Source organism: Stegodyphus dumicola, chromosome 12 (genome assembly GCF_044657685.1).
Source record: "Stegodyphus dumicola isolate Sdum_Otavi_A_Nest chromosome 12, ASM4465768v1".
Lineage (NCBI taxonomy): Eukaryota > Metazoa > Arthropoda > Arachnida > Araneae > Eresidae > Stegodyphus > Stegodyphus dumicola.
In genome coordinates, this window is record NC_140779.1 from 60,503,778 (window position 1) to 60,527,494 (window position 23,717).

At 31.2% G+C, this 23,717-nt stretch overlaps 1 protein-coding gene across 1 annotated transcript in view; it reads right to left on the reverse strand.

Annotated features, from left to right (window-relative positions):
* The window catches only part of LOC118203138 (orexin receptor type 2-like), a 363,620-nt gene that overhangs the window by 56,165 nt on the left and 283,738 nt on the right, over positions 1-23,717 (reverse strand). The window contains exon 2 of the mRNA XM_035375394.2: positions 21,440-21,836. Within this exon, the coding sequence (XP_035231285.1) occupies positions 21,440-21,836 (397 nt within the window). The remainder of the gene's footprint in view (positions 1-21,439; positions 21,837-23,717) is intronic.

Here is a 23,717-nt window from a genome sequence, read left to right on the forward strand (position 1 = left end):
GATTTTCTGTTATCTGGGCGTAAACAGTTCGGGTTTTTAAAACTTGTTAGTTTGTAAGTTGTTTCATTACTTAAAGTGTAAATACCGATTGTAAATTAGCAAATTTTCGTTTAAGAAGGATTACAAAACAGGAAACATTGCAAAATATATTAGCTGAATATTTATTGATTATACTTCTGAGGAATAAAAGCTATCGAGTATTTGCCATAAGTTTCATTCGTATATATTTTAACAAATTAAGGAATAAATCCAGTTTAAATCACTGAATTAATACCAGTCAAAGAAATTATGATAAATAATTGATATTAAATATAATGTTTATGCACAAAATAAACCAAACTAAAATGAAATAGAAGCAAATGCAATAAATAGAAACAAATTTCCATAGTATTGTAAACAGTCGATAAGATCTACGTGACGACCAGACTTGTGCAGGGCTGCTTATTCTTAGTCGCCAGTATTTATTTCTTCCCACGCCAACGGTACGCCACTGAGCATGCGCACTAAGCGAAATTCGTTAACATTGATCAACTTAATGTGCGGTTTGCCATTACGCCTCCCGCAGTCGGCAACCTCTGAAACAGGCGAAAAATTAGAATTTTATAATAAAAATGTAAAAGAAAAATATTGATATCGTTAAAGGTCTATGAAATTTTCAACAAAATTCTTAAAAAATTGGATTTCCAAATGTTTGAATCAAAATATAATTTAAAAATATGCATATAAAGGTTTACCCTACAGGTTTTATATTAGTATCATTATAAAAAACACAGTAAATTTATAGATATATATATAAGAATTATGCAAGCTTTTAAAATAGATTCAGTGAATGTTCTCTAATATAATTATCAATAATTTTGAGTATTATCACACTGAGTTAGGTACACTGAGTTAAAAAAGGAGATTTAATTAACAGACACTCACAGAATTCGCATTTTAGAAAACACTGATAGACTTTAATATTGGCACATAGCTAAATGGTAGCATTATTTGCATAGATTCAACATGCTTCAAGTCTAATGAATTTTTTATGATTTTTAGATTATGATTCTAAGCTAATAAAACTACAAGAAAATATTAATAACGTATTTTTGGAATATGAACACTTCTAAATTATTCAGGTGAACATTTTTCTGTTTACCATTTGTAACAAAATTATAAATTAAAGATTATTAAACAGTAGCAAATCACAAAGAATATTATTGAATAGTATATCAGGGGAAAAAATGAAAGTTATCTTAATTTATTTATTAATCGATCCTTTAAGACAGGTAAAAATAGCGTTAAATATCTAAATTGTTTAAAATAAACATTTCTGTTAATTGTTTTCATATGGACCTTACATAACCTTTGTCAAATGTTTTATGTTTTACTTTTTATGAGGAGTATAAAACGTTACTAAATACGAGTATAAAATTCGGTGACCGTATAAAAAGTTAAATTTCATAATTTTTCATAATTTCATAATTAATTTAATAACATATATTTCTTTTAAATTTAAAAATGCCAAAATGTAAATACTTATATCATTAAAACATGCTTGCAAGTGTCTGTGACCAACGGTTGCGAAAGTAAAGGTCTTATAAAAACTTTTGCTGACACAGTGTATAGTATATATAGTTAACTCATACATATCGCTAATCTTTTACTAGCAGTTTTCGTGTGAATTATCATTTGGGTTTTCCTTTTAAAGTGCAATTTCATTAATTGTTCGTCGAGATTCATTAACTCTGCAACTACATTGCTTTGCATAATTATTCCTTTCCGGATACGTTTTGCGTTTACCTTTACTTTTCTGCATAGTTTATTCCTAGTGTCCGTGTCACTCTTAATCAAAACAAAGTTACATTTGTATTCTGGTCCTTGTTTCTACGAAGGCTGTTCATTTAGTCAATCCATGCATGGTGCTGTTTTCGACAACTAATCTAATATGCGTACAATGTGCTCTCCATTTTACGTACATAGCCAGTTAACAAAGTTATTGTTTATTTTAAGGTACTTCAGTACGTGACTGCATTAATTTGAGATAACAAAATTACAACTCAAAAACAAAGCGTGATATTTAAAGAGATCTAGATTGAATTTTGTGACAAAGCGAACAGGATTCCAAAGCGACATTTCAAAATATTTATCACAAATATATTTCTTCAGTTTTGTACTTATTTTGCTTAAACTTAGTACCTCTAGTTTCGTGAAGTAAATACGTTAGCGAGAAAAGCCAATATATAATTGTTGTGAAATGTGCATTTTCCTTTGCAGATGCGCAGTGCTGAATAGGTGAAAATGTGTGAAAACTCTGTAGACATGCCTATCCTGGGGTGTGTTTCGTCCTGGTTATAGACGTGGCCAATAGCCGCTATTCTCTCAAGCGTGCTGCTGCTATGTGATGCACGGAATCTTGACGTGGAATATAGCTGTCAAAGACTAGAATGGGAATACGAAAAGTGTGTCCCTAACCAATAAGAACAATCTTATTGGTTAACTTTTTAAAAGAATGTCTCAGACCAATAAGAATAATCTTATTGGTTAACTTTAAGTTTCGATTAGCAAATCTAAAATTACTATTGGCTTATGTATGCCTGCGTCATTAGCGTTTCACAACAAGTGTACGAGAGGGATTAATTTTGAAATTACGCAGTTTAGAGGGATTTATTATAAACAGTTGCTTTAGAATTAATAGGAGAAATAACGAAATTAAAACGAAGAGTCAAGAGACTACAGCAAGTTTTAAGTTTTATCTCGGTATTATTTACTTTTTATCTTATGTATTTGCGACAGACGGAAAGAGAACTAGCATTTGAGAACGTATTGTGCTATTATTTAAAACCTTGCTTCCATTAAACATTCTAAAAATGCATTTAATTCTTTTTATTTATATGAAAGCGGAATATAACACCATTTTTAATTATTTTTAAAAGCTGGATAGAATGTACCACAGCAGTAAAAATATGATATAGCTGATAGATTAGCAAAGGGGAGGTACATCAGGTTTAGGCTGAACTTTTGACCTACCTAGAGCTATACTCGAGAAGAAAGGCTTTAATTAGCGATTGCTGGAGACAGCTACCTACACACTAAGGGTATCGAAGTACAGGCTCTGGTACTGCTATTGGTTTCAAGGGTGTCAGGAAGAACTAAACCTGTCTTTGTTGACTTCAGAACATTTAGGACCCTCAGGTATTCCTGTGGTACTAAAACATTTCCCACTAGCACCAAATGTAAAAACCACGAAGCTACTGCGCAACATCAACTTAGCTGTGTTGCCTTGGTGCGTGAAGTTCTGCTGAAGGGACCTAATTTGGTATTGGAAGTTATGAAGGCTAATGAACATATGGATCTGATGTAATTCAGATCAGATGGATTAGGAAGAAGAAGAAGACAGTATTCATAGAGCAGTTTACGGTGAAATTCCCATCATTGCTATTAGATAAACACCTTGCTAAAAGTTTCTGCAACATTTTCAATATTTGTTTAAACAGAAGCAATAATACAGTGAATGTCTTTGCACTTAGATATTTTTCTGTCGAAGAAATAACTGCATAGTTTTATATTTTTATCCAAAAAGTTTTAAGTAGCACATTACACAAGAGAAATGGAACTCCGCAAATACATCGGAGAAAATGTATAACTTTTATTAAAAATCTTTCATCTTAAAATATACATGCATTCGTTTTTCCTGCTGATTCTTTGATATCAAGGAATAATAAATAATTTCAAAGTGTATGTCAGTCCCATGATATACATTTTGAAATGCACTGAATAGAAATCAGATTCCTTGCAAACTTGTTTCCCAAAAGGTTTCATTGCGTGTAAAAGTAACACTCTGTTGATATGAAATGCGTTTCAGTTCTTTGTTCACTAGAAAAATAAAAATATTGCCAACCTCCCCAAATCGCAGTGAAAGCTTCCAAGAGGGAATATATAAGTACAAAATTCGATTTACGGTCAAAAAAGAGAGAAAAATTATTAGAGGCACAAGGATTCCTCAAGCTGATGTTAAATAATAAGTGACAAAATCAAAATTCTCCACAGCGGACTTTGCTTAAGCAACTGGGAATATGAGAACCATTCACAATTTTGTGTTTTGAATGTACGCGAGGTCTTTCACTTGCTTTTGAATGAAATGTTGATTTAAAGTTGTGAGCGTTTTTGCTAAAATGAAATTTGTGAGTTTTAAAAAAGTTTTACATCCCAAACATTCCTCTTTAATAAAATTTTAAAGTTTCATGAAGTTATAATTCGTTTGTCAGGAGTTTCTTGCAGAAATTTGGTTTCACTTTAATTTTGAGAGATATATTATATGATTTGCTGGAAACAATGACAGTGAAGGACAGTCCATGAACAATAACAGTCCAAAACTGTTATTGTTCATGGACAATAACAGTTTGACAAATGTAAAATGTAAAATGGACAGTAACAGTTGACAAATGTAAAATTCTGTTCTACGATTTGTCATTATGAAGTTCGTAATTTTAAGTAGCTTCGCTATGAAGTACATTTCAATTTAATAAATGAGTATTGATTGGTATTTAAGTTGTTATGTTCGTACGATAGAATCATTTAATGAAGTTGTTGCATTTATAAGAACGTATTAATTACGTAGAGAGTAGCACTCCAGCTTTCACGTCGAACTCTATAACTACTACTTCTACTACATTCATCGCTAAAGCAGAAACGTTTTTATAAGTATAAACTGAGCGCGAACGAAACTGCTCTCTGGGATAAATATTTCCCAATTATTAAGTTCCTTCATTTATTGATTAATAAAGCGAAAAAAATTATTTTGCTTAAGCACGTATAGTTTAGAAACTCTTTGAAAAAAATCCGCTAAGAGGCTCGAAATATTCACTATTCAATTTCTTTTTAATATTAGATATGTGTCTGTAAAATCTGTGAGCTTTAAACGCTCTGCTACTATAGAAGTTTATGAAGGGATTTTTGTTTTTCTTAAATCTGTGTTTTCTAATTTTCCAGATTATTGGAATATTGAATAGCTCTGGAATCAGAAATCAGGATTTCCATTATTCACGCACTGGAATTAAAAAACTTGTTTTTCTTATTAATTTTTACCTCCAATAAACTAAGTTTGGTTTAAAAATACGGAGTGGTGCTTAAAAGAATGATTATCCATAAAAATTCTTACAGGTATCTTTTTGCCGATATTTATTGACATTATATTGATTCGTATTGATCAGAAAGAATTTGTTTCTTAGCTTTTTATACTGAGTGTATTGTTTTCTCTTTTGAAGGTAAAGAAGTTTTTTAAAAATAAATTGCCAATCATAGATTGCGTGTGTTCTGTCCGTTATTTTGTTCACTCTTGAAATTGAATCGTTTAAATCTCTCCGTTTACTTGACATTTTGATAAAGCACAACAAATTCAATTTGAATAGTACAGTTTACCGGTAACATAATCTTCTCGCATTTGCCTTCTTCCTCATGCGAACCTTGTCACTTGGATAAACAAAACAAAGCAAAATATGACTTCTTTCTAGTCTTTTGTCTTCTGCATGCTTACCCTTTGCTCTTCGCTCAGTTTTTGTGCCATCTAAAATTTCCAGAAGTCAACTCCTGGGAATTTAGGTTATGTTGGGAAGCAAAACGTATTAAGAAAACTGCAGCCAGTTTTCCGAAAAGACTTTTCTGTTTATATATTATTATGGTTATGGAAACATCTGGTTAACATATTTAAGAATAAACAGGAAGTTAAAATATTTTCACTTGGTAATGTATTTGTTCATATCTAAAGCAGCAAAGAAAAAAAAATTCTTTTGATAACAGTTTCATGGAAAAAAGGATTTAGTAATTTGTTTAAACGATTACCAACCGCATATCTTGATTTAAATTATTTTTATTTGATAACGTAGAGTAAATTAAATAAATACATCGCAATAAAATTTTAAAAAATGTAACAGTAAGTAAAAAACATGCGTACAAAATTCATTCCATTGTAGTATGTAAAATTATTTGGTTTCCTTAGCACGGTTGCAAAAAAGAAAGTATTGCTTATAGATAAAATAGAATGTATTTAAATTTTTTTGCATTATGCTTGTAGTTGGCGGACAGTTAAAATTTATTACTTATAATTTGCTTTTATTTAAGATCAGCTGTTTATGAGCTATTGCTATAATACTTCATAGAGTTTTCTATGTCTGATAGTTATTGTCCGCAGTCTGATAGTTATTTTCTTTTGTTATTAATACAAGTGTTTCATTACTTAAGAATACAATTGATTAGTGAAGAAGCACTGATCAATAACAGTAGCAGTAATTTAAGTACTCCAAGAGTTTAAATTTCTGAAGGTTTCAAGTACGTTGCAAAATTATCTCTAAGATTTCGTATTTTTAGTTTTAATATCCATTGGGTTTCATAAATTTAGTTCAATGAAGAAAAACGTAAGATTCGCTCTGTAAAATTAATGCAGTGTCATAACTGAATGATATATTTTGAGCATTGATTTCATATGAAACTGACGAGAAAAACAAACGCTTAGGAAAAGAAAGAAAGAAGTCTTTTGAAAAAGAAATTCATTCTCAACATTCGTGTTAACATACATTTAAAATTATATTATGATATTTTGAACTAAAGCCAACTGAATAGTTCGCATGCACAAAATAGTTTACAACGTTTTCGACATTTCCAAAAAACGAAGTCGATAGTTAATATCTGGTGTGACGGTTGAAACATTTTATGTTTTGGAAGTATCACTCACGCCAATTGGATAAAGCAGGAAAAAACTGAATGATCCGTGGGCTATCCGAACGATGGATTACCTATTCAGATTTTAAGATGTGTGACTGGAATTAGAGCGATTTACTTAATATTGGAAAATTTTAAACTTTTAGAAAGCTTCAGGAAACTCCTACTAATAGCCGAAGTTGTCATCTGAAAATAGAGTTTAAGACTATAATGAAGAGAACAATAATACTTAACTAATGCTTTAAATTTCCTACCCTCAGTATAAGAAATTTTTTATTTTCCATATCTGTTTTTGAAGCTATTATAAATAGTACTTTTTCACTTTCTTGTAAGAAGTAAAGGAAGTATTGTAATCGCGAAAAATTTCGGGTATCGAAAATATCTATTTTGACAGCTCTCTCCATTTGAACGATGTTTGTACGTGACATCTGTAAGTAAGGACATAATAAAGGACTTTTTTCCCCCAGATGGATTTTAAAATGGATTTAACATAGGTTCAGAACAGTTTTTTTTTCGTGATGTCTGTATTTTACGTATGTATGTACCTCGCATAATCCAAAAACGTGTAGCCTTAGAACGTTGAAATTTTGTATGTAGGACCTCTTTCTGGTTGCAATCTGCCGCACAAAACGTTTGCTATTTTTAATGGTGCTACAGAGTGGGTATATATCTCTCTGTATATATAAGATATAACAAAATCGATAGCTGCTTTAAAAGTAATTGTCCACCTCAAAATTAACAATTCTAGATTTGGTGATCTCCATCTAAATTCATCTGTTCTCCTAAATTCGAGAATCTTCTATGTTATGTAACAACCTCAAATTAACCAAACACAGATTAGCTCTACTTATACCTCAGACTTGGTATAAATAATTATGGCCCGCAAAACTACGTCATACCTTTACCATCCCCATCGCTTCGCTTCTTAACTTACTACGTCATTTCCTTTTAGAAAGCCAATGTACATAGAAATAAATTTATCATATTTAATTATGATTGAATAAGTGTTTGCCAAATTAACTGGATATGTGTGAAAATAAAGACTGGTCATTTGTAGAAATTCAGTTTTGTTGCATTCATCTGTATACCTTAACCACCAGCCATCTCTGTTATCGAAAGCTGTTAAGAGTTCCAGGCTTCGACAGCGCATTCAAAATCATTACGTATATATATATATATATATATATATATGCTCACTCTATTATATGCATACATACTCACTCTGTTTTTTATATATATTCATTTGTTACCCGGCTCGGTGAACTCAGTTTTTTATGCTTATATGTTGGTAAATTGTGCATTTTCACGCTTTGAAAGTCATTGTATTGTGTTGTTCTTATATTCCGGTTAAATTTTATGGCTTTAGTTATTTTGCATGCAATAGTTGTAGAATATTAACAATTTAAAAATTGTTTAAGTGATATTAAGCCTAACGAAGCCGCAATTAGTTTACATCTGTAACTCTTAGTAGTCAGTTTGTGTATCAACTTCAGTGTCTTTTTGCCGAGAGGGAGGAAAAATAAACTTTCAATTTTGTGCACCAAAAATTTTATCTTCTTGCACGTTAGCCGAATTGCTTGTTTTTGTGTAAAATCTCTAAATTTAGGTGTACATTTTTTTTAAAACATTTTTTAACTGTATTTGATGTTTTATGTATTTGTTCTGTATTTTACAATTTTTAATGAAGATTTTTTTGAGCTTTTATATACTTTTGCGTTTTTGCAAAGTGAGAACTGAATTAACTGAATGAGAAATATATCTCTGATAAAATTCTATTAAATAAGTTTAAATGAAATGCAGCAAAAAATGTGTATAAGTTAATAGGCTGTAATGAGGGAGTCATGCGGTTGTTCACATCGGTTTTTTTCAATTTCCAGATACTGGTTTCATGTCGCATGTTGGAGAAGAATGCACATATTCAGCACATTTTCCATTATACCATTTTATCTTTTATTAAATTTTACATTTTTAAAAATATTTATTTCCATTTAGCGTTTAATTAAAACGAACTATGAAAGTTTCTTTTCGGCAGTACTGAATTCTTTTTAAATTTCGAATTCAATTTATCTTATCTACGCATGCATCTCCAAAATAAAATATCGTCAGCAGAAAAGATATTTTTATGCAAGGGACGATCGTAATTTTATGCCGAATGTTTCACATTTATCTTTACACAAACGTTTCTGCAAGAAATAGGAGTTTTAAAACATTCTGTATTATATGCATTTGTAGATACCTGTTTTAATTTGTAGAGTTATTAGATTTATTTCAAAACAAGAAGTGTGACATATTATACCTTTTCCCGGATTGGAACTCCGAAACTTCCGATTGTTAGCCGGAAGTCTTATCAATCACGCCACGAGTGCTAAAAATTTCGCTCCCATTTTAAAAAAATAAAAGCTTTCCTCTGTTTTACTCAACAGGAAAAGTAAGAAGTAGGTAATTACGTATCGTGATATGTAAACGGATCAGTGAAATATTTTTGTTAAATTTGTCTGTTTGCATTCCTTTTTTTGTCTCTTAAATTATATGCCTAAGTAGAATGTCTATATTCCCTGTCTTTCTACGTAGTCTCAGCTACGAATCATTACGTCAAGCTTGTTTTTACAGAATTATCATTAACTAGATAATTTATGTGTAGCAGAGAGTAAAACATAATCGAAAAATAACTTCAAGAATTATAGAGTATATTTAAAAGTATAATGAGTTTTATATCTTTCCGCGAAAGTCAGACACCATTGTCTTATTTACGAGTTGACGTTTTTGATTTTCTGTTTTAGCAGCTAGATGAAGGCATTCGTCATTGAATATTTATGATGTAATTATACTTCAGGAAAATTTGGGTGCGGCTAAGGGGAATTGAAAGAAATAAAACATAAATGAAAGCCATAGTTTGAAAAGTGATGTCATTTGTCTTGTCGTTGTCCTCAATTTGAATGCTAATTATCTGGTCTCTTAAAACAATATTTTCTTTCCAAAGCGTAAGTTGCCTCTTTCTCCTTCTTCTTTTCTCTTATTTTATAAAAACATACAATATAAGCTTTTTAAAATCAAAACTAATTACTTTAAAATGTTGTAAGAAATATATATACATAAATTTAAAAACTGCAGGATGTTTAAATTTATGAGAAATGATAAGTTAAATGAAACTATGCTATATGAAAATAAACAAAGGGAAAATAAAAAAAATAGTTTATACTCTTTAAATATTAGGGGAAAAAGCAACTTTAGATTGACGAAATATTTTGATAAGCTTAATTTAAAAGCGATCTAACGACCCTCTTCTTTAGCAGGAAAAAAATACTTTGGAAAGGTGAGAAGGAAAAACGAAGTCATAAAGGGAAATCAAAGAGAAATGAAATAGCGTCATGTATATCAAAAAGCAATTACGGAATATGAAAAAAAAGTTAAGATATTATATTTTAAAATGTTAAGGAAATTGGATTCGGATTAATGTTATTTTAATGTTATTTTAAAGTTAAGATATTATATTTTAAAATGTTAAGAAAATTGGATTCGGATTAATGTTATTCAAATGGCACAGAAAATAATTTAATTTTTTTAAAATTTTTGATGCTATTTTTAATCTTTCGCCTCAAGCAAATACTGCACACCAACAAACTGTGTTTAAGCAATTAGCTGTAATTAGTTACCGAACATTTACGAATTTTCCCCTAATGTTTTTTATCGAACATTTTATTTCTTTTTTAGTTTGGTGGTTGCATGGTAAACTCTATTGGCAAGAAATGCAATTTTATCATGAACTGTCCTTAAAAAAAAAAAAGAGGTCCTTTTTTTATTTTATTAGATGTAATTTTAATCTTCAACTGAATTTATATGAAATTAGAAAACACTGGTATTTGCTTAATATTAATTAATCATTAGCATTTGTTTTTCATTAATTCATGCTAAAGAAATTTTAACACAGCAACGGGAAAAAAGAAAAGTAAAGAAGAATAAAGTTTAGAAGCTTGAGATATACGAGGAAGAGGTACAAGCGGACATCCTATATAAAATGAGATCCAATTTCAGTCTTAACATTGGTGTTGGTTTTATACAGAATTTTATTACTTTCTAGCGAATCAGTTAATATAGGTACTTTATTCTTCCCTGAAAAAGAATACTTTTATCATATAAAATGCTTTTTCTCCTCAAGTAAGAGAGATCTTGGTTGCCTGACATCCTCAAAATTCCTAGAAATCTCTACAAAACTAGCTCCGAGAGATGGCTGAGCTTTTGTTTGAATTTAATTTTAGAAATTTTTAAATATGAATAATATCATCATGAGTTATACTATATTATGTTGCAATGATAGTTGCAATTGTAGTCGAAATTCCGTCTTGTATGATAGGTTTTGTTTGCATTTCTTAAGCTATGTTAAAGTGAAACCATGTCGCAGTGATATCGTGTTGCAGTATCAGAAATATTCGTATTAAGAAAGAAAAGCTTTATTCATGAAAAATAAAAAACAATCCTGCAATCCATTTGTATGTGCGGCACAACCCATTCACAATAATGAGAAAATGAAAAGAAAGAGCATTTGAAGACTTTAGTTACACAAATTGTACGTATCTGCAAATTTACCAACGTGTTAACGCTAATTTCTGATCATTCCACAGCTGAATGTCTACAGCTTGACATTATACAATATTATAAAAGTATCTGTAGACTTAGTAATGTCTTTCAATGACACAAAATTGAAATGTGGTTTAGCTTATTCTTATAACTTATCTCTTAGATAATTTTCTTACTTTATGATAATTCACTTAATTTGAAATTCCACGTTCATTATGAATTGAAACTATAGTCAAAATTTTAGTAATATATACAAATTTACTTTGTGAATATTTAGAATTTTTCACTTCATACAATTTCGTAAAATGTATGATAAGGTAAAATATTTACTATAAAAATTTCAGAATATTATGGAAATGAGTGGAAAATAAGGGGGAAAATTCTGTAACTTATAATATTGTTACGTCGAAAAAAAATATTATTTTTCATTTAACTTTTATCTCTTTAAAACTGACTGCTTGGTGCCGCGAGAGAAAAAAAAAACAAACTAAAACTACTAACTCTAACTTTGTACATACATAAACAAAACTTTTAAATCTAAAAGACATCAAAGAAAGATATCCTCCCTGGTGTTTTGGTACAATCACGATTAATTGACAAAAACAAAATTCGAAAATGCACTTCCACAACAAAATCTTTTACAAGCTATCTCTCACTAAATGAAAACTAATTTAGATCTCCAACCTGAAAACACATAAATTTCAATCTTAAATCTAGAGATAAGCTTAAACCTTGAACATTTCAAATATCACACAGAACTCTTCAAAACACCGGGGAAAGATACAATCTCCCAATTAAGAAGTCTACTCTTCAAATCAAAATAAATTCAGCAAACCGATCGTATAGTCACCAACACTAAAATTAATTTTTTTTCTACTACCGCAATATAATTACCCAGGTTCGGTTGAAAAACCATGTTTCCGTAAGGATCACATGGGTGACCTACAGTAGACCACAATTAATACACAAAAAAAAAAAAAAAAAAAAAAAAAAAAACATACAATATTAAAGATAATAAACACATTTATTGAAAATTCCCACACATTATAACTTAAGTTAGCTGGCCAGACTACCCCTACAAAATCTTTTAAAGTTACTCATAGTTTTTTTTTCATATCAATCTCATATTTAACATTAATCCATTAATACAAAAATCATCGTGAAACACTTCACAGTTCTTAATCATTTTAAGCAGGAACTCAAGAATATTAAACTCATTTAAAAAAACTAATTTAGAATAAAACATATTGAACATAGCACTTAAACATTAAAACAAAGATTCACTTCCTCCAATTAGTTCAATTGACTTCTGACTATTAAACATTAAATAAAAATTACTATCTCAGCTGGAAATTTGGTAAAAATATTCAATTTTTTATCTACTTAACATGTCAACTCTTGCCTTAGTATCAAACATTTCCAAATTTTAAAAAGATTATGTATCAAAATAAAAAGTCACTCACGAAATCGGCGTACCACCTTTGAGAGACTCAGGGAGCTGCCCAAATCCATTGATCCAATTTCAAATCACCGAAACAATAACTACTAAATCTTCATCGTTGTTTTCCGGAACCGGAGCCTTTTCATAGTTCATAGTTTTCAATTTCCTCCGTTAAGCAGCACATTAACTCAATCAACTTCCCGTTTTCGAAGTTCCACTGGAGATATGAGAAGGGGGTCGAAACTGGAGACAAAAGACCAAAGCAGACCTCAGGCGATGACGACTTTCCATATTTCCATCTTTTCGAAAGCAAAATAGATACTCCAGCACGAACGAGCAGTTCAGACTGTTCCACGAATGGGAAAAGAAATCTCAGCGACGTAATTGAAAATAATAGGCCGCAAGAATCGCCGCCGTCAAACATGTCGAGCACCCACACTGTCTCGGACCCTCCGTACCCAGAAATCTCGGAGATAAAACTTAACTGTATACCGCGGTCGACCACCGAAGAACCGCCGCGTTTTTCCTCCGCACCATCTCAGCACCTCCTGACCGCGGCCGGCCCCGTAGGGGCCGCCGTCCAGGTAGCAAACCCCTAAGGCTCCAAAAACCTCTTAAAAGTCTTCTCTAAAAATCGCTTTTTTTTTTTCAAGTCCAAAAAGATTCCCCCTGCCTTCCGAGCAACGGCTTAAGAAACCTCGGCTTACCCACACCAAGAAAAGCCTCAAAATTACTATTGGTTCAGACAACACTAAAATTAAAAATTTAGCCAATCTTAAGGAAAATGGACTCCCTTTCGACAACTAGAAAAAGGTCATAAATCGCCACTGAAATTCTCAGAAATTCAGAACTTTCTACAAGAAGACAGACCCTTTCTTTCCCACGCAACAGAAGAATGTTTCCAACCTATAAAACTCTGTCAAAAAAATCGCTGCCCCTTAGAACTATTCGCCTCTGAATGAGAAAAACACGTGTTTTCAACCCCCGCGAAAAAAGGGGAAAATGCAGTTGGACAGTGACCTCTAACCTCCAAGGAAGCCTACGCGTGAGAAACGGAAATACAACCGCGCCCTTTTAGCTATAACACATATTCTGCCAAACTTAAGGGAGCTTTGCCGTTAAGTTTTAATATTATACATTAATTTTAAAATAAGCACAATACAAATTCACAGTAAAATAATACGTAAAAATTATACACAACAAAAATACATAAGAAATTTCCATAACAATTCCCGCACGGTACGGAAAAAGAAAAATTTTGAGAAACAAAATTTTTCTACACACGACTTAATAAATACATAAGAAATTTCCATAACAATATTCAAATCATAAGCAAACGTAAAGGGTTTCAAAGTTCAGGATTCACTTCCTTCTTAAAATTTAATGAGATTTAAATGTCCGCACCAATCAGTATATTACACACATCTGTAGTTTAGTTTTTTTTATTTATTTTTTTTTTTTTATTTTTTTTTTATTACGTTGTATTATTCTACAGTAGTCATCAACGTCGTCTTTTAAACTATCACTTAGGAAAATGTTGAAATTTTGCTTGGCACTAGATCCTAAGTCTTTCATGCACGCTGTATCGCAGCCTGCTAGTAAGACAAAAAAATAGAGTAAAAACTTCCATTTTGCGTGCCAACGGATTGTCGGTAAAACCAAAGCCATTCCATAAGAGCTTTTACTGCCTGAGATTGACACATTAACGAAATGTTTAATTTATTTCTTTCATTAATTTGTTTTTAAATATATTAATTAAAATAACACCAAAAATTAAAAAAAATTAAATTATTTTCTGTGCCATTTGAATAATAAAAGGCTTTCCGTTGAATAATAAAAGGCTTTTCGTTTTAGTTCTTATTATGAACTTAGAATAACCAATTGAGCAACTACCTCATTTATTTCTATATTAATTAGTTTAATGTTTTTAAATAACGTTAAAAATAAAATGCATTAAAAATTAATTTTTTCTACTTTGGTTAAATTGCCACCTTTAAAAGTTTCATGGATTCTTGTCGCAAAGTTTGCAGAGAATAAAAAGAAAATACGGGATATTTGACACACCGAGCATTGATTAAAATATATTATTTATAATGTTGCTTAAAAGTCGTTTTGTGACTGCGTTATTTGCTGATCAGAAATATGGCTTTAGTAATTAAATAAAACTGGTATATCCCCTTGAGTAAGAGCTAGGTTGAATAAATCTTTAATTATTTAATTTTATTCCCATCTCCAACTTACCATAAAACTACTGTTTTATTTTACTACTGCTGCTGCTAAATTTTTACTGCTTATTTTAATACCATTTTTTTTTTATTCAGTGTCAAATATTTTTCTTTCTTTCTTTGATGTCTATGTATTTTTTATTTTATTTCGTCTTTTGAAACGTAATAATTTATGTTTTAATTTTATGCATTTGTTCAAAATTCTTGGAATTTCATTCAATAATTTGTTAACTTAAATTTTAATTTATTTTTCTTTCACACACACACGTATACATATATAATAAAAATATTTAATTGTTAATTTTACATTAGATTAGCAGTAGTCCCTCTTTTCAATTCCTTTTTTTAATTTGGGCACTTCCCCATCTTTATTTTAAAAACAATAATAGCTTTTTCAAAATTGCGTCACATCTGATAAATATTCCCGCATTATGTCATCCTAACCTTCTGCAGGACGTATTAGCCAATCAGTTTTAAGAAAAAATTTGCGACAGGTACAATTACAATTCAATTATACTTCTTTCCTGCTCTACCTAGCACGCTTACTCTTTTTGCTGTATCGTCATTGTTTGAAGATGAGCTAAGTCTTTAAAACTGTGAGTCAAACACTGCACCCTATTGTGTCTCCAAAAATGCTTTACTCAATAATAAAATTATGTTGTTTGCAAGTCCATCATTTCCATCTAAACGGCTCTGTTAGTCTATATGCGCAGTTTGAAATTCAACTAGTCATTTACACCACCGAATCACTACACACACACACATATACTATCTACAGATAAAACTGAAATAAATATAAATCAGCTGCTGATATTCTATATGTAATAAAAAGTTCTATATGTAATTTTGATTGTGAATCGCGAATTGTCTGACGAGTTTGATAGACAATGGCAAACTTTCTAACCAAATTTTAAATTTTGCAAAATCTCAAACACACACACACCATCTATTACGTCCTATACGTGTTACAAAATATATGAAAAGAATGAAATAAAACTTTTAGAAAACAAAGACAAAAATTTCCTTTGGATCGTTGTGGAAAATATGAAATTATGCAAAATACGTTTCTAATATTTTTTTAACAGTCTGTGTTCCGTATAGTGCTAACTTTTCCAGACATTCGAAAAATAAATTGTAAGTGTAATTCGAGTACTGAAGCATTTTTACTATTGAAACTCAAGGTATTTTATTTTATAATTAAACTGACAGATTCTTTACGTCTGTTCGACGACAAATTTTATTCTAATTTTTAGATTTTATCTTTTGTTAATTTTTATATTTAATTCCTGCAATAAATACATTGCGTTACATTACACAATATATTTTATTTATTCAAAATAAATACATTTTCTTTTGAATAAATAAAATGCAAAGTTATATTTAATGTAAACACATAAATGTTACATACGAATTTAGTAAATGAATTGCGCATTTCATCTCATACTGACGCAGTACGAGACAAAAAGAAAACGAAACAGCTTAAAAATGTGTCCAAAATAAATTTACTCAGGTGCAACGCTTGCAACATCTGCCTTATTATTGGGAAAACAGCTTCAAATGATTTCAAAAGTAATTCAGGTATTTTCGTTCAAACGTTTGAAGGTACAAAAAGACAGAATTAGTGCACATGATTCTGAAACATTGGACATGCTTTAAATATGTTCAGCTGATGATAAAATCTATTTAAAGTTTCATATAATAACGCTAGTGGGAGTTCTTAGGAAGATCCGACACCCAAGGACCTGGTGAAACCGGTAAGGCTTTGGATTAGAGTTTAATGAGTCTGTGAATCAGAAATAATTTCTTGTGGAGTTTCCCAACCAGCTTAATATTGAATTGACAAAGCGTATGTCTATCCCATAGTTGTTTTAGTTAGCAGCATTGGGTATACAGCTTAAGTTATACTGATGTTGTGTCGAATTTTGAACCACCTTGTACCATGTGACATGCGTATGGTAACTATATATGAGTTCTTAAAAATATAAATTAAAAATAAATTTAAAAAAAGAAATGGTATTGCTTTTAGATATGTATTATAAGAGGTACACCTTGCACGAAAAAATGGAAGAGTTATGTATCTCCTAGTCTATGGGGTTGATTGATGAAATTTAATTTGCGTTTTTCTTATCTCGAAACTGCGACTTAGAATATATATTAGATTTATATATAGCATTGTCTAACATAGGTATTTTGATATAAAATCGGAAATTTTCTGAAATGACACACCTGGTTTTGTCCATATTTCGATTCTACAACTCAAATTATGCCTATATATAAAACTTTGTAAAATTTGTTCAGAAATTAAAAAATTTCCTTGGCGCACTTTTTTCAGTTTGCGCCAAAAATAAGTCACTGACGAAAGTTCTTAATTTGTAGTAGCCAATTTTTTATTTCCCTTTCAGAGAGCACGAGCGGAATAAAAGGTACATCAGACATTCTTTCAAATAATGAGATAGATACGAGGGCTATCCAGAAAGTAGATTACGTTTTGGAATAAAAAAATAAACAAAGTATAGGAAACAAATTTTATTATATACAGATGAAAGCCACACTCAAATACTACTTTTCTACATAGTCACCATACAAATTAAGGCATTTATCGTAGCGATGTACGAGCTTGGAAATTCCTTCGTCGAAAAATTCGGCCGCCTGCGCCTTCAACCACTTCGTTACCTCTTCTTGCAGCTGTGCGTCGTCATCAAAACGCTGCATAGCCAGCCACTTCTTCATTGCTGGGAATAGGTGGAAGTCGCTCGGTGCCAGGTCGGGACTGTACGGCGGATGAGGAAACAACTCCCACTTAAAAGATTCAAGAATTTTACGAGTGACATTTGCCGTGTGGGGCCGGGCGTTGTCGTGAATCAACAAGATCTTAGAGCTCAACATTCCTCTGCGCTTGTTTTGAATTGCTCTTCTGAGTTTTTGGAGAGTTTGGCAATACCTTTGAGAGTTTATTGTAGTGCCTCTTTCCAGGAAGTCCACCAAAATTACACCTTTTCTGTCCCAAAAAACAGTCGCCATCATCTTCCTTGCCGACATTGTTTGCATGCATTTCTTGGGTTTTTGGGGAGAACTTGTGGTGCCCCCCACTGCATTGATTGCAATTTCGTTTCACAGTTCACATGTTTCACCCATGTTTCGTCACCAGTAACGATGCGATCGAGTAAAGAGTCACCATCCTTATGGTAAGCGTCCAAAAAGTTCAACGCTGCAGCCATTCGCTGATTTTTGTGGTCCTCTGTCAAGATTTTTGGAATCCATCTTGCACAAAACTTGTGGTAACCAAGCTTTTCGCTGATGATTTCGTGCAACAAGCTTCGCGAAATTTGTGGAAAACTCAAAGAAAGTTCCGTTATTGTGAAATTTCGATTTTCACGGACTTTAGCATCGACTTTTTCGAGAAGTTCGGCGGTCACTATGCTGGGTCTCCCACTTCGATCTTCGTCGTGAACATTGGTTCGGCCATTTTGAAATCTTATGACCCACTGACGCACTCCACCTTCAGTGATAATGTTGTCCCCATACACTTCACGAAGCTGCCGATAGATTTCTATCGGTTTACAGTTTTTTGCAGTCAGAAACCTTATTACTGAGCGCACCTCGCAGCTCGCGAGATTTTCAATTAACGCAGACATTTCAAACCGTCACAGTATCTGAACGGAGCACAGCACGAACCTCTCACTAGCACGGCTAGATGCAGACTGAGCTGCGCAACGCTCTGACCCCAAGATGGCCGCGCTAGCCCCGCCCCTAGCGGACACAGACGGAAACGTAATCTACTTCCTGGATGGCCCTCGTACATTCCGGTGACGTCGGAGGTCGCGTGATGTAAGAACTGCTAATGTAAACAAACAGGATTGTGCTGTGGTAGATATGTTGAAAATTCAGAAATTTTGTTTATTTTTAATTAGTTATGAAATTTGCATTTCATCGTTAATTATTATTTCATCCATTATTTAACTGTTCATTCATTTGGTTAGTATAATTTTGGTAACTCTTATATGTTATTGTTATCTTCATGATACTCTTTTGTTCGCTGCTTTACCATGTTTTGATTGTTAATATTTATTTATGAATTCTTTCCTTGATCTGATAATTGATTGATTTATACAAAATGTAAAAATGAATACATTAAATCATGTTTACATAGATTGCTCTTCTACACTGAAAAGAAAGTTACTATAAATATTTTAAGTAATAATTTTATCAGCTTAACAAGCAGAACAGTAAGTTGGTTTTTGAAAACCGTAATAGTCAAATTTACGGAGCACTGTAAATGCAGTTGGCCCTTAAATCATATAAGGATAACGATGCCAATGTTCTGCGCAGTTCAATATTAATATATAAATTAAATTATAATATATAAATATATATATAATATATATAATTATATAATAAAATATATAATATATAAATTAAATATGTACTTAAAATTTAATTTTTAGCAACTGACTATTATTCTATTGATAGTATAAACTGCAAATTAACACATTTTGTATACTATAATATAAATGCCAAAAAGAAAAATATAGAGATTTATGCAACTGAGTTCACTACAGTACTAGCTGTGAAACTAATAATTTTTCATAAAACACTTTTCTTCATTTTATAATAATAAACAGTAAAAAAGTTCTATCTATATACATTTTAAATATTCAAAAAATAAATTTGAAGTTATTTTTAATCTTGTAAGTTACGTAATTTATGTACAGAATTTTTTATTTTAAAATCATGTAGCTCAAAAATATTTCAAGTGCATTTATTGCAAAGATCTACCATAGGAAATAGAATAGTGTAATTCTAATGCATATACGTAAGGCACATGTTATCTCAAATTACGGACTGACACAACCACTGATTTTCAAAGACTAAATATACATGTTAATTTAATATTTAAACAAAAAAAACTCAGCAATCGCCCATGAAAATTTAGAATTAAGTATAAATTCTCATCAAAGCATCCTTTTATATTAAAATGTTTCAGTATTACTGATGCTTCTAATATTACAGCTGTTGGTATCCTTAATATCTACAATGGAAGGTATTAAAATAATTAACTTTCCGATATTTATGTGTATTTATTAACAGCTAAAATATTAAAACGCATCCTGATGAAATTAATAAAATTTTAGCTGCATAAAATATTCTATGACATTAATTAATATTAATAAAAGAAAATTGGCTTTGTATTTACGTTCTTGCAGATAAACAGATCTTTCATGAATTCGGCTATTTCAGTAATTTAGAACGGCTATTTCAGTAAATTAGAATTTCAGTAATTCATGAGCTATGAATATACTATTATTACACTTACATTTAAAAGTTTGGAAAACGTTATTCAAGGTCTCGGGAATAGTTTTCAATTAAATGATATACACTTAATATTCTTAATGAAAAAACTTATTAATACTGGTTAGCATCATGCATAAGAAAAATTTATAAATTTTACCTCGTTTTCTGCAGAAATTAGCACAGATGTTTTATAATTAATTTATTTCTTTATTTTGGCCTTAACACAGCTTGTTATAAGTACCATGCTATCCGGCATTACTTTGAAACAAATATTGTTCGCATGTTTTTCCTTGAATAACAAAAGACCCTTCTTGTTGACATCAAGGAAAGCGAAATCATTTCCAATCGTATTTTTTAATTTCTCGCAATAGCCATAAATTTTTAAATTCGAAAAATAAATTAATTTCAGCGGAATATCTGCTTTCGACTCCATTGTAGACATAGCACATGCGGATGTTGTTGTTCCTAGCCCACGTGACCACATTTTCTTCTTCTTCTCTTGCGGAATGCATCTTATTTTAACAAAGTGCGTAAACCATATTTGGCGTCATTATCACTTATAACAAATATGACAAATTTCAAAACGCGCCAATATGTAAATTTATATCTTCGAAAATTTTGAATAAAAAATTCTTAATTTTTGCAAGTACGCCTGAAAATGCATCTACCTTAAGAAGATGGCAGAAACTTTATAGCTTATAAATTGAAAAATTTATAAAAGTTTCTAAAAAATACAAATCTGAAAATAGCTGCAAATTTGATTTGAATGGAACCTAAATTTCGAAATGTGAAAGAAGGAATCAAGTAAGTTTAATAAAAAAGATATATTAATAAATGTATCCTAAATTCAATTAATATGGAGGAGCTAAAATTTCGAGAGCTAATTGTTTAAAAGGTATTAGGGCGACTTTTACAAAAATTGGCAGTTTGGCATAATCTGAGTCGTAGAATCGAAATATAGAAAAAAAATAGGTATGCCATTTATAAAAAAAGTCCCATTTTGCGTCAAACGTTAGAACAATGCTATATATAAATCTAATATATTTTCTAAGTCGCGCTTTCGAGACATGAAAAATGCAAGTTAAATTTCGACAATAGGTCCAGTAGAACGGGAGATATATATATCCGTGCCATTTTTTATGGAAGATGTAGTACATGAAGTACTAATAACCAATAGAAGAGATAGTTGATAAACATCTAATCTTACCTGTTCTAATTTGCCTGGAGTTAACTTCCGCGCTTCCTGGTATATTCTTATTCCACAATACTTTTACAATCTGAATGTAGAAGAAGGACATGAACAAGAAGGGAGCAAAATATAGAAAGAACACTATCAGCAACTGGTATATTTTCGTGTAATGGTTGTTCCAGGTATACGTGCAATCGGTAAAGTAATGTGTCTCCACCCTTAGCTCAGAACTCTTCATGGTGTCCATGACTAGAGCATCCGGTAGAACCAGAATCAGGGACGTAAACCAGATAATGATAATAGCCTTCTTCGCCCGGCTGGCCGTACTCTTGAATTTCAAAGGATGGCAGATAGCATACCAACGGTCGATGGAGATGAAAGTCAAAGTCAGTACCGAAACGGATACGGACACGCTCTGTGGGAAAAAGAAATAAAAGGTATTTAGAGGACAGCATCTAATCAAAATTTATTTCGTTGTACTTAAATTATATAAATGTCATATTTTTGTATATAAATTAGTTACTTTATGCATCCATAACAACAGTGCATTATCTGTTTAAAAGGAAGAGCTTAAGATCTATCGAGAACAATTAGCCAGATGCTCACTGAAATAAAATTATGGTTTTAATTTCTTATATAGAAATATAATTACATTTTTAATTCTACAAAGGCCAGGGAAGTTTTACACAAGTTTTCAAGATACTTTAATACTTTGTGGTTATCGAACGGTGTAATTAAATAAGAAATGAAACTTAATTCTTTTGAAATTCTTTCAGTATTTAAAAAAATTTGCCCGTTTGGCTGCGTATGTGATAAATTTAAACTATAAGCAAAGTTACGGATTTTCCAAGGCTTTAAGCATTCACCTGTAGCTTATGGTTCGACTCTATAACATACTCAGGCAAGTGGACAAAACTTTCAAATTTTTAGCAATTTCATTGTAGACATTTTATATGCCACAGAATTTATGCGATTTTTCTCCATTTGTGACTGAAACGAGAACCAGTTTGGTTAAAAAATTCTCATGAAGGTTGTCTTTAGAAGTAAATATGAAATGGAGAACCAAATAATGACAGGATATGAAGTAAAAAACTAATCTTAAAAATCTTTGTTCTGATTTCAATTAGCTGAAATGCAAAATTGCAATTTTGAAATAAAGCAAATAAATCTTAAATAGCCTGAACAGAACTTCTGATTTCATACATTTTCAATCAAAATATATCATGACTTTTCATTGTTGATGATAGAAGACACATCCCACACTCATGTCTAAAACACATATATCCATTCAATAGTATTCACTTGATTACGTGAGCATAGGAAATGCTTAATCTCATCTTTATCTTCCATGAACTTAGAATTTGTGTCTCTGAATTTGAGCATTACTGTCCTGAAAGGCTCCATCAATTTACGTTTCAGTTTACGTTCTCTGGAAACAAATGCTGCACTGAGGATGAAGCTCCTTCCCTAAAATAAGGCTTCCAAGGATCTAAATATCAGCACCAACAGGTCGATGAAATTTTGGTGGCGAGAAAACGCATTCAAAAATTAGCTGATTAAAAGATGACTAGAAAGAAATTTTGATTCCGAAGCATATCAGTATTGTAAAATCACCATCGTATTATAAATATTTCCATCACAGAAGGGAACTCAACTACAAACAACATTAGAGTTGAACAAACGGCAAGAGTAATTTTCTGCTCTTGGTAAGATATCTGCTAAAAGAACGGAACTGTAACGGTTCTTCTCAATGCAATTTTATGGTGTTAGAGAAACGCTTTAAAGATACAACGCAGCATGGCAATTCAGACCTGTAAATGCAGTTCTAACAAAGACTAAGAAAACACTGAATATGGTTGAAGCAGCTGCTATGGATGGTCATTAACTCTGTTATTATTTACTCAGATGTACGTTTATGTTAGCAGTATACAGTCTTTGTTAAAAATCGTAGATTTGAGTTTAAATTAACGGGCACAGCACATTTTTGCTGATGCTTCAGAAAAATGTTATGTTACAAGAATACTTTCAAAGGCCGAACAAGCTCGGAATGTTTTTACCATTTCCAAATAATTGTGTTTTAATTTTGTACTAAATTATAAAGTACATTTCACTAGGTTTACAATACAAAGGGTTATGAAAATGGCTACAGACTACATTTTTTCAAATGTTGGATCTAGATGTTGCAATATTTTCTAAACTAACGTTTATAATTTTATGGGAACATTAATTTATCAAAACAGAAGGGACGGTTCCCTTACGCTTTTCTCTAAATATTAAAGTTTACGTTGATGTCAGG